The sequence below is a fragment of the Paralichthys olivaceus genome, chromosome 10 (genome assembly GCF_024713975.1).
Source record: "Paralichthys olivaceus isolate ysfri-2021 chromosome 10, ASM2471397v2, whole genome shotgun sequence".
Classification (NCBI taxonomy): domain Eukaryota; kingdom Metazoa; phylum Chordata; class Actinopteri; order Pleuronectiformes; family Paralichthyidae; genus Paralichthys; species Paralichthys olivaceus.
Window position 1 is genome coordinate 20,993,778 of NC_091102.1, and position 12,617 is coordinate 21,006,394.

At 43.9% G+C, this 12,617-nt stretch overlaps 1 protein-coding gene across 2 annotated transcripts in view; it reads right to left on the reverse strand.

The window, feature by feature from the left end:
- The window catches only part of gli2a (GLI family zinc finger 2a), a 75,969-nt gene that overhangs the window by 7,721 nt on the left and 55,631 nt on the right, over positions 1 to 12,617 (reverse strand). Inside the window, exons 6-11 of one of the 2 annotated variants that reach the window (XM_020099731.2) lie at positions 5,866 to 6,067; positions 5,260 to 5,458; positions 3,906 to 4,022; positions 3,256 to 3,366; positions 2,673 to 2,813; positions 439 to 588 (exon numbers count right to left, since the gene is read on the reverse strand). In XM_020099731.2, coding sequence (XP_019955290.2) covers positions 439 to 588; positions 2,673 to 2,813; positions 3,256 to 3,366; positions 3,906 to 4,022; positions 5,260 to 5,458; positions 5,866 to 6,067 — 920 coding nt within the window. The remainder of the gene's footprint in view (positions 1 to 438; positions 589 to 2,672; positions 2,814 to 3,255; positions 3,367 to 3,905; positions 4,023 to 5,259; positions 5,459 to 5,865; positions 6,068 to 12,617) is intronic. The other variant, XM_020099732.2, reaches the window with a different exon arrangement.

Sequence of the window (12,617 nt, forward strand, 5' to 3'; positions counted from 1 at the left end):
ATTTATTTAAATTAAAAGGATCCATTCTGGGGTAATAAAAACAAAATTTGTGCAATTTGATGAAACACACAAAACATTAATAGGATTATTTTATATTCAATTTCCGCCATTAGATCCATTTCACACACACACTGAAACTTAAAATTTCGAAAATCCTGAATTACAAACTGGAGGCTTGGAGTTTGATAAACATTCTGGAAGGCTGGACAAAAGTCCCTGCTGGTTGCATAATGGATCCTTTGTTCCTGACCAAAGGTAAGAAGAGCTTGTTGCAGGTCCCCAACTTTAAATGTGAGTCTGATAGCACATTGCTGGAATAGCCCTTTAAATACAGCAGTCAGACACACAGTGCGTCAGATGGTCCTGTGCTTGGTTAGTTAACCAGATAGTTACAAAGAGTGATCATCACAGAGTCTCATGGTGGCATGTGGTTCTTACTGTGCATTTATGCGGCTTCTCCCCCGTGTGTCGCCTCATGTGGACGACCAGCATGTACTGAGCCTTGAAGGGCTTCTGCTCCCGTGAACACTCCTCCCAGCGGCACACAAACTCCTTCTTCTCGCCATGGATGTGGTCGTTGTTGATGTGCTGAGGAGAGAGCAAATCCAATTAAAGTCAAGTCAATTATCACAACGTAGCAGAACATGTGTAGGTGATACAGGGGAATACAGGTTAAAATATAATAATAATAGTGTCTCGACAGTGTGTGTGATTGTGTGTGTGTCAGTGACGTAACTCCTCGGTCATTTGTCCATCCATATGAGCTCACACACACACACACACACACACACACACACACACACACACACACACACACACACAGAGACATTGTGAGTGAGACATTGTGAGTGATGGTGCCATCCATTATAGCTGACAGTTATTATGCATCTGTCAACAGGAGACAATCACTTAAAAGCGCTGTGTGTTTTTTCAGGCTGTGTATGTGAGTCTGTGTCTGTGAGTTTCTCAAGGAAGAGGAACTTCCTCAGATCCCAGTAAAAGTGATGAGGAAGAGGATTCTGTGACCACCTTGTATTTATTGTCCATTCTCCTCACAGTTAACAGACCAGGAAGTCAGTCAGGGGACACAAGGTTTCATTTCCTTCTTTGTGAGCCATAAACTTGCAAACCAAAATGTGCAATCTCAGAGAATGATGTGTCTACTCTGCAACATTGTAGATTTGAGTGTAAGTAATTAATTCAGAAGAGGCAGTCAGTTCCTCCTACTACACTTTGTATACATGTGACAGAATGACATATCGCCTTCACAGTTATCTCAATTTTGTCTTCGGATACAACAGGCGTTAAACAGGAAACGTTTCTCAGCAGACACAAACTTCAAAACTCTCATCCTGTGTACCACATGCAAATATCCACACGCCCAGAGGAACCACTTCATTTCCTGAGGACATCCAGGCCCACAATGATCCACTTATGTGGTCACCTCTTCACCAGCGAAAAAGCTCAGTGGTCGACGATTCTGCTGAGATCTATTTTGAGTGAGGGAGGAGGAATGGAAACAAGTGTGTGGCCCAAGTGCAGGCCTCTATTTTCAGGTTACACACTGCTGTGAATCATAATAATTTAGGGGGGGGCTCTTGAAACAGGATTAACTTAACTTCGGTTAAGCAAAACCCACAGGTGTATGTGCGTTTGTATGTGTGTGTTTTGCTGATATTGTGAGAACCCTGTATGAATCCCTGGAAGTGCTTAGGGAGGCGCTGTCAGGAGTTTTTGTTGAAAGAACAGCTATAACAGCCCTGGATTTCTGGTTGTTTTTTTAAAAAGTTGATGGAAAGGACATTTAGGAATATGTTGGCCTCACATTGTTCATCCACATCTGAGATCAAACCACCGATACACTGATGGACGGCTCACTAATCCTGGCAAACTTTCACAGAGTTGTGGCTGGGGAGCTGGACCTGGAGTAAAAGTTCTTAAAGGTAACTCTGGTCCTGACTCGCAGCTGCCCATAGCGACCCGCCCACCACCTCCCATCAGTCTCTGTGTCTGCGGACCTGACACGAGCCCTGACACCCAGTCAGAAAGTGAAAATCAAAAAAGAGAAGTCGGAAAATGTGGGAGCATGAGGTTCCATAATTCCAGAGCTGCTGGCATGATGAAGGATTTATGGCCCACCCCATGGGCTTCAGGGGTTGGGGGTGTTGCTGGGAGTGAGAGGTTAGGGGTCAGAGGTCGCGGGGCTGAGGGGTTGGTGGGGCACAGCTGCGGGGTTTGGGTTTGAATTTGGCGAGAGCAGGCGCTGCGTGTGTCAGCTCAACAGGAAAGGATCAGTTACTGGGCTGCTTTCTGACTGGACTCAATCAGCACTGATATAATGGGTAGCAGAGAGGTTGTTTGATCTTTTCGATTTATACACAGAAAGATGCAATAATTCTTATGGTATAGTTTGCAGTTAACCTTCACTAAAGCAAAGGAAACTAATAATACTGATGACATGAGTGGCATCCAGAGCAGCAAAATGAAACACGTCAGTGGGAATGGGGCTGAAACCAAGTCTTTTCATTACTCATTAATTGTTTTATAATCAATTTTTTATTAATTAATCAATTAATTCACTAATTGTTGGAGCTCTTCAGTGGAATTTCTGGTGTCTTTCTGGTGAATTTCTGGCTGGAATTTCTGCCACTGACACCAAGCCTCATACTCACATGGACAAGTTGTTCCTGGGTGTCATACTCCTTGCTGCAGCCCTCCCAGTGGCAGTTGGTCTCATATACGGCCTCAGGTTCCTGCTTGCACTCGTCTTTATCCAGATCCTCACTCAAGTCCAAGATTCCTCCCCCATGGTCCTGGAGAAAGCAGAACAACACTTCTTATAGATCAGCAAACAAACTGTAAAAACTCTTGTATCCATTAATGCATGAAATAAAAACACAGGCAAACGCTATCTGCATGTTTTACCCAAATCCTCGGTCAATATGTTGGAGAAACATCCTGGACTAGTTTGCATTTGTCTTATCTTATCTGTTTTCTAATCCCGAGGAGCTGCTGCTCGATCTTAATGTGTGACAACACCTCTCGTCATTAATTAAAGCTGCATTTTTATTCAACATCTATAATTAATTACCACCAAATTAGCAAACTGCAGTTAAAGAGGGGGCTCTTTTTCCACTCTAATAAGCTTAAGCTGCAATGAAGATTCCTCAACTTACAAGGGGAAAAAAAATCATGCAGTAAATAACGTCTGCATTTACAACTGCATCTGCATTTTTATTTAGTTTATTGTCTTGCCTGACAAGTCGGGGAGATGGGCAGTGGACCCTCTGCTTCCGTCTTGACCTTGGATCTCTTGGTGGTCAGTGGGTTGACCGTGCTGCTCACTGCTGGGTCTCCACTGGCATTCTGAAAGACATATGAGAACGCATTATGGTACACACATTTAACTGTCGTGGATATGGATTTCTGAATACCTTTTTGAAGCAGATAAGGAGGTAGAATAATGTGCTTCTTAACCATGCTTGTTTTGTCATCCATGCATTCTTTGCCAAACCACTCATCTTTCCTTGAATCCTATCACACACCAGCCTACCCATACATCTGTCAATATGTCCATTAGTCCTCCCACTTGATTGCCTGTTAATTTAAACAGTCTTTCCAGTTTATAGACTGTAAACCACAAGATTCCACTCAGTCAGACACTACTCCTTTCCACGCAGTCATCACTCAGAGCGGCTGAGAGGGATTCATATTATTAAGTCACAAAGATAACATCCAATTGTTTTTGGCTTCGCAATCGGTTGCAAAGTGATGTGAGGCATCACGGCTGCGCCAGGCACCACGGCCCACAAGTCAGACTAGGACCTGCCGCCGAGACTAAACAGTTTAGACTGCTTTATGATCGCCAAAGCCACAAGGAAATATGAAAGAAGAGGAGTTATTACCCTCGGTGCAGAGCGGGGAGGAGGCAGGGTCAGGGGCTGGGAAGGGAAGGGGCTTTGATCTGCCAACAGATTCCGAACAAGACAGAAAGACAAAGACTCGGAAGGCCTGTTGAAGCTCTAATGGAGATGAAAAGAAAGGAAAGATATAAACGAGAGAGAGAATATGTGTGTGCATGGCTGTGTGTCTATTAAGGTTCATTGGAGGGCGTCCAACATTGAAGGGGGGTCTACTAATCCCACCCAGACACCACAGTGCAGTTGAGCTGTTCTGGGGGCCTCAATGATTCATTCAGTGGCTGGAAACCAAAAGGGAAATATGGTTCTGATCACTGTTGAAACAGAGCTGAATGTGTGTTTGTGTGTGTGCATGAATGGAGGATGTGTCTTTGTCTTTCATGTGTCTGTGTGCATGCAAAAGGTGCAGATATATACTTCTCCAATACACTCGGAGAGTGTTGGTATGTGTCCGCACACACACTGCGATGAAGCAGAGTTAGAGGCGGCAGACAGCAGCGTGAGCTGGAGTGATTCACTGAGTGGGAAGTTTACATTGTGAATAGCTGTGGTGTATATAATGGGCTGATGTAGAGAGACAGAGGATAGGAAGACAGATGGAAGTGGGAGAGAGTCTCCAGCATACTTCTGACCTGAGACACAATTTACAAAAATTACACTGACAACTGACAAAAGTACCATAACAATTGGTTGATTCCATAAAATTAGTTATGTGTGGACCAGAATGTGACTCACATGCTGGTTCCTGCTCATCAAACATGAGGATTTGTCTCATCGAGATGTTTTAAGGTATATTTGTAAAACTAGCTATTGACACGTCTTAAAATTTCATCCTTTAAAATCTACTCGGAATGTTTGCTTATAGTTGGCCTAGTCAGATGTATCTGCGTGTACAGAGCAACAATAGCAAAATATCAACTTTCAACTCTACAGGGGAGCATGAACTTTTATCTTTGTCCAAAACAAATAATAATATCCAGGTCCACATTTAGCCAAGACAGATTACTGAGTCGCTGCCACATCTCATCCCTTTTCCAGTGGTTTAAATAGGTCTGGATCTGTTCCCAGTGACAGCTATGTCTGTATTTGAACAAACAACTGACACAATCAGAGCTCTGTAGGAATGAAAAACGGGGATCTCCCAGCATTTCATGTCAACACTCGCAGAATTCCCTGTTACACGTCACATGGCAGTTACCTGCCTCGGGATCAAGTCTTTGCATATTTTTATACGACTCTGCTCCCCATTTACGGACCTTATATCTGGTCGCATTGATCAGGAAACATCACATTGACCCTAAGTCCACCATAACCTCTATCTTGATGCCCCCATTCCTACCTGGTTTGCCTCAGAGTGGGAGATGTTGTGCGAGGTGGACATCGGTGAAGCGGTGAGTGGGTGTTGGCGAGCAGAAAACGAGGATGGTGACGGTTGAATGAGAGGAGGCGTGTGGCCGAAGGCGTTCAGACCCCTCTGCTGGGACAACAGCTGCTGGTACGCCACTGGGTTGATGGGATGAGGGAAACTGAACGAGGGGCTGGGCACAAGGGAAGAGGAAACTGTTATCTTGTTTTTGCTGCATTAGCTCTTGATCCTAAGTGATGGAAGGTAAGATACACACATTCTCCAAACCTATAGTATGCTACCTCTATTGTTGTTATACAATTGGGTGAAAATCAGTCTGCTCAGCTGTTATTATTATAAAACTAGGAGTGATGGGATAAGGTTCTCACTTTAAAAAAGAGGTTTGATTTGAAGGGTACAAGTTGGTCAGTAGATCTGCTGGTACAGTGAGTGAAATACGATATTTAGGAATTTGGAACACAGATACTTTACTGGATAACATTAAAATACGAGACCTGCAGCTTGGTCCAATACAGATGAGTGTACTTGCATGTGTTTGAGCATTAGCTAAAAATGTATGCATGGGCTCTGTCTAAATACCTGATCCCTCCGACTGAAAGGTGCCCATAGGAGCTGCTGGCAGCTGAGCTGGAGCGGGAGTTGTTGATGTAGGCCACAAGGGAGTTGGGCGAGGTGCGGATCATGGTCTGCAGGTCAATACTGGCATCTGACAGAGGAGAGATGGACAGTGCCCTCTTCCTGCTCAGCCGGGGTGTCAGCCTCGGGCTGGAAAAACGTGACACTGGAGACAAAGACACAGCAGCGTCATTTCATTGGACATTTTCACAAGAAATCGACTGCTTGTTAACAGATGTATACATATCATCTAATGTGCATGTTTTCTAGACGGGAGAACTACAGCAACCTGCAATTTCCCTGTACTTCCATTCATTTCACATGGCCCCAGCTTTTATACTGGACCTTGTTAGAACAAACATTTAGCCCCAAGCAGTCTAGTGGAGGTCATAGCCATGCTAAGCTACACTCTATCTCCTGCATCTCTCTCACTCTCACTCAAACACACACACAGCACCCCTGTTTAACATTCGCATCCTTTTATGCATAATGAATCGCCCCAATCATTCTCAGTAATTACTGTGATAGAAATCTCTTTCTGACCGCTGTACTTGGCTGAGTTAAAAGGAGGCAATTTAAACAAATTGATCTCAGAATACCATTAAAAAAGAACAAGGCTGACTAACAAAGGTAGAGTTCATGGCCTCTTACTAGACCTGGTTGTTGCACTGTTTTTATATTCTTGAAGAAAAGATCAGAAGAAAATTATGTGGGTAGTGCTACTTTCCCATGAACTTAGAGAGCAATTTGTTTTTCCATACATACTGAGAGTCCGTCATGTGTATTCACTTATTTGTTACATTTCTGATGCATGTAGCTCCCACAGAGACAGACAGAGACAGGTTAGTCGTTGGGGACAAACAGGTGCTGCTTTGCTGTGTGAGGGGACAGAGAGCAGGGCTGGTGTGTGTCAGTAGACACGTGTAATTAGGTCTTACAGCAGACATCATCAGAGGTGCGAGAAGCAGGAAACCCATAATAGGCCCATCACAACACACCTAAGCACATGCACAGGGACCTAACACACACACACACACGCACACACACACACACACACACACATCTTCTGCACCAAGTCTAAGGTTGAGTTCACACATGCAAATGTGAACCAAGGTGTATGTCCTTGTTACATTGTTTACATTAGGTCTGGTTAGTTTTGGTGTCACATTGCAATTCAAGGGGCACACAAATAATTTAGTATGACGTGTACGTCCTGTAATCATCACCTACGTTGGCTGTCTACAAAAATTTTGTTTTATACTAATTTGAAAAATCAGAAGGTCTGGACCAAACAAAGTAGGTGTGGGAGCACTCTAGATGTTGGTAAAAGTCACAACACCTCAAGCCAAATGAATCTAGGCACCAACCATAATCACCACAACAGACCGACAGCAATAAACCTGGGTCTAACTGCCAAAACTGTTATGTTTGAAGGTGGCAAGTCGTAAAGCAGAGGCATATGCACTTAGTTAAAAGGCCCCTGGGAACTTCAGACAGCAGACAACAGTAGTTGGGGCCCGAAAGAAAAAAAAAAGGATTGGTAAAGATGATAGAAACGTGTATGAGAGTAAGAGTTGGTAAAAACAACAAATGGTCCTTGTAACACACCTCTTTAGAGCTAATAAATGAATGTGTCATCTTTCATTAGCCACATAGAAGGTTGGGAGCCGAGTAAAGGAGAGAGGAGAGGAGTAAAGCCAAAAATGTGGTGGGTGGAGTGCAGGCAATCCTGGGCCTGGGAACATGGGTCGTCATAAATGAAGGCTTCATTCTGAAGTTTGCATTGCTCCATACGGGTTGAGCAGCTGGTAGGATTAGCTATGTCTGCAGTGGGGCAAGCTTGCTGCCTTGCCAACAAATTTAATGGGAGATAAGTGTATTAATATCCCCCTTTATAAAGCAGGAAACAGGCCTCACAACCTGGTGGCCTGGCGCCTGCCTCACCCTCCTGGGCACATTGCCCAAAACACCACCCTCCATCTTCAAACCACCCACTCAATCTATACATCTACCTCAGCTCAGAAGAATTCTTAATGCCTCCAGCAAAGATTAGACGTCTATGACATTTAGTCATGATGAGCTACAGACAAACTACTTCTGCTTTAGTTTAAGGCTTTTTCCAATGGTTGTACTTGGTCTGTCCGAATATGACCTGGAATAAATTTCACATACACAGAACTCTCACCACTTGGTGAGCGGAATGTTTTATAGGTGGCGGTTATAATTGAAAGGGTGAGCAGGTTCCGGCAGGGAGTGAGAAAACAGCTGTTGCACAGGCAGTGGTTGTAATATGGCAAGTGTGGGTATGTGTGTATATATCTGAGTGTGTGTCTATCGTAAGTGTGTGTGCCATTGCTCTGTGGACTCCGTGGGCTGGTTGTAATTGTGGGATCTGGATTTATATAGAGTCATAATTACAGGCGCCCCAGTGCACATTGATACAGTAAAAACTGAAAAAAAAACAAAAAGAAAAAAGCCATAAAATGTACAGTATATATTATATGCACTGTGTGTGCTTAAAAGGATTGGTGTTAGGAGTCTGTGTGTATGTGAGTCTGTGTGATTATTTTAAGTATTTTCCTGTGCTGTTTTAACTGAAAAAGCTTTTGTGGAAAATGAAAACACTTTAATTGGAGGGTTGTACTAATCCCCAGATGGAGCTGGCTCTCTGAGCAAGGAGAGGGTCACTGTACAGCTCTGTAAAGAACTGGTATGTGGCCTTTTCTCTCACAATAGTGATTCTAAAATTGGGGCTGTGGGATAACACTGCACTGTGAGCAATGAAAAAGTTATCATCGCCTCTGCCTATGCCAACCTGTCAAGTTATAATTTACATCCACGTCTGCCCAGTGAGGTCACAGGGACCTTTGACCGGTGAGTTATAATCATTTCATTCTCAAGTCCTAGTGGATGCTTGTGTCAAACGAAATTACTTCCAGACGCTGCTCAGATGTCTCATTCATGAGAATGGGATGCAGAGACGAAAATCATGACTCTGCGACTGTCTGACTGAAAATTATATTTTTTTAGAGGTAAAGAGCTAAAATTAGAAACCTAAAAATTCAGATTGAGATTTATTCACATTTATGAGTCAAACTAGTTGCATGTTCCACTCGTCTGATAATTCAGTGGCCTCTGCTTGTGGAACTAACAGAGACAATAGTTAAGCCAACCACAGAACAATGAACAGTCTGCTGTACAATTAAACACAGAAACAACACCAGCAGCTCGGCTCAGCTCCAGTAATGCAGACCTTGTGAGTACAGAAGTCAGAGGAGGACTTCTTTAGTGTACATCTCTTAGTAAACATATGCCAATGATGTGTTATCAGTGTCCATGTTGCAGTGAAACACGACAGCCAGTTATGATGCAATCTGTCACGCAGTCAGTGATGCACATGAGGGTTTTGTTTACTGACTTCAGCTTCCAGGGCATTGGTAAAAGCCCTTCACTTCCCTTTCTGCCATTATGAAATAATGAGTGTTTGAAGAGATATGAAATTTAAGTATAAATAAATTAAAAAAAATTCAACAGAAGCAAATTCACAGGTTCAGTCTATCTTGGCAAAATGTTTTATCTGTTCATTGGGTTATGATGTTGCTTGCTTTTTTTTGTTATTTTTATTATATTTGGGGGGGGTCTTTCCATGAATGTTGGTTTTGCTGGTTTGTGTCACCAGGGGGACAATACAGTAGACCTCCTTACCAAGACAAAATACAACACTGTTGAAAAATCCAGGTCTTGGTAGTTCAAGTTAGCAATATTGCTAATGTCTATGTCAAAATTAGAGTGGTTTTTCCTGTTCATCCTGAGTCATTTCAAGATTCCTGTGTTCATCACACAGCAAAAGTCATAGGTCCTGAGCAGATAGCCTCAGTGGAAAATCTTTGGCATGTCAACCGTGACCTTGTCTGGGGTGAAGCGGGAGCTGCTGGGCAACCCTCACCACCACACAGCCTATGTTTGTGGCAGCAGGGCCCCATGCGGCCCTCAATGCCCCCCCCACCCCCACCTCCGGGCCAGCACGAGAATATTTATTTTTCCTTCGAAATCTCACTAATACTAACACTGTGAATTTTATTAGCCAGGGAGCTTGCACTGAATCGTCTTTGAGCCCGGAGAGTCCGGCCCAAAGCCGCCGTTGTGCTTGTCAGTGTGTTTATGCACATACTTCCACCCATGTGCTCGTGAACCAACATACAGTTAAGTGTTTGTGTATGCTGTCTGAGGGGACCAACCCCCCCCCCCTCCTCACCACCACATGGGTACACAAACCCATCTCCCTCTCTCCTTCTGCTGCATCAACACTAAAATCTCTTTCTTTCTCGGGATGGCACACATTTACTTTGGCTGCCGCTTTTGTCGTGGGGGCTTCAACATTTTCCCGCTGCCCACCCACCCCTTACATACCTGCTCACTCATATGCAAACAGGGTTCTGAATGCCTCCCAATGTGAAATGTCACTCCACACTCACAGCAGTGGTGGTGAACCATACTCAAGTGATTTCTAGGTATGAAGTTGGTGTTTTGCTGTCTTCCATATGGATTCAGCTTACTGTTTAACATAAGCAAAATAATATATAACGATAAAATATCTGCGTGCATGTGATTCACTCCTGATAATAATATGGGGGAGTCGCAATGCATTCATGTAGCTTTTGATAGATAAGGAATACATAAAACCTACAAATACAGGAAATGTATATGTGTAAAATACTATTTAATTGAAATTTCAGCCATTAGCTGATTTATATATTCATTACAACAATTATCCCCTTTATTCCAGGGTTTGATGCTAGAAACTATCAATAAAAAGCCACTTTGAGACCACATCTAATAGAGTCGAGTTGTTGTCATCCAATCTAACTGTCTTTGGTCAGAGCTTTATACGCTGCGACGATAGAAGACAGATTCTAGGGTCGGATTTGATTACATCACCTTGCCAGTTGGATGATCCATCACACATGGGGCTCTAGGAGTATACACCACCACAACAGCTTGTCCTGTTCACTGTAGTGTGTGGAGGACGTGTCCTTGGATGAAAATGTATTTTGTATATCTGCTCCTCTTACACCAAAATTAGATGGTATACACAGTTTTTTTAAACGTGGGTAAACCAGCTAAAAAAGTATGTGTAGATGTTTGAAGTCATTAATGCACCGGAGCTCTGTCAACTCGCTGTCTTGTCAGCATTGCATCTTGCACAATGTTGTTCCCAACATGTAAAAAACAATGAGTACACACAATTTCATGGCTATTTACCTGCTAATGCCTGAAAGTGTCATAACATCACACAGAAAAGGTTCAGTGGCAGCATCTGGAAATTGCGCCCGGGTTCAATCGGATGTCATGTTTATATCACTGCTGTCAAAGCCCTGTCCTCTACACACTGAATGTCAATTGATTCCATTCCCCAAAAAACAGATGTTAGTGGGTTTTTTACCAGTGGGAAAGAACCTTCTGTATCCTTGTCACTTACAGGTGTTGCTGTGCATTTCAAAAAAGTCCTGTATGAGTGCTGATAACACCATTTTGTCCAGGCAGTCCGGTTCTATAAGGTTTATGGTTTTAACTGAGGAAGTCATCTAATCAGATCAGTCATCGTGATCTGTAGCTGTGGCACTTAAAACTACATGACAGGAGCATTGCAAAATCTTGTCTTCCTCATGTACTGGAGATAAATTCTCGTGTTTTAATGTCTGGCTTGAGGTGTGCCCCACAGCAAATCCTAAAACTTCCCAAGTGGACCAGTAAGACCTGCAGCCATGTCAGGTAAACTTTATTGACGCTTGTGTCCACAACTTTTCCACCAGCACACTTCTCACAGCAGTGCTCAGTGTTACGCGGTTCAACCTTGCGTGGGTGAGAAGTCATACTATGGGTTCACTGAGGGCTCCCAGTTCTTGCGGTGGGTCTGCTGAATACTGATGCATACACTGATTTTTATTATGGGTTTTATCTGCACTGCCATCCAAAACTAACATTAAGGGATAAAGCGCATATTTGCCACCTCTGCTACTACCCCTCCTCTCACACTCTGGCAGTAAATAAGGTCTTTGATTCTGGCCAAGGCTGCCCGCAATGACCATTAGTTGGATGCCTTGGTAAATATGGGCCCTGTGTGTGGAGGCTGCAGTGGAAGAGCCTGCAGACTGGCAGAGTGGCCCAAAGCTGACCACATCACTGGTAGCACCGTAGAACACTAAATAAAAGCTGCTGGGACGGTGGCAGCAAGTGCGTACCCTGCGTTAGAGCAGGCGGTGGGACTGAGGGAGGTGGGGGTTGTGGGATTTTGTGAGCAAACAACTTCCCCAAACAAGTGTGGGCAAGGCAGCACAGCGGCGGTCACTGAGGTGGCTGGAGGTAGAAGGGGGGAGGAGGGGGAGGCAGCTGAATGAGGTGGTCTACAGTTTCTGCGTGGCCCCTAATCCTTCCTCATCCTTCAGTTTTCAGCACCTCTGTGTTTAACTAAGTGATTGAGCTATGTCAAAAGATTAATTGCACAGCGATCCCGTATCTGATTCTGTTTTTTTCTCTCTCAGTTCTGTTTTCCTACCTGCACACGAGGATGCTTGCATTGGTGTCGTGCAGCTGCTTTGGAGAGCGTGACTCTGTGGCGGTGAAAGCAGTGGGGACGTTTTTTCTCTGGGTGGGTGGTGGGATACGATGAAAGAAAGAGCGAGGGCTCCTGCAGCGATGCAGGCGTCAGTGCCAAG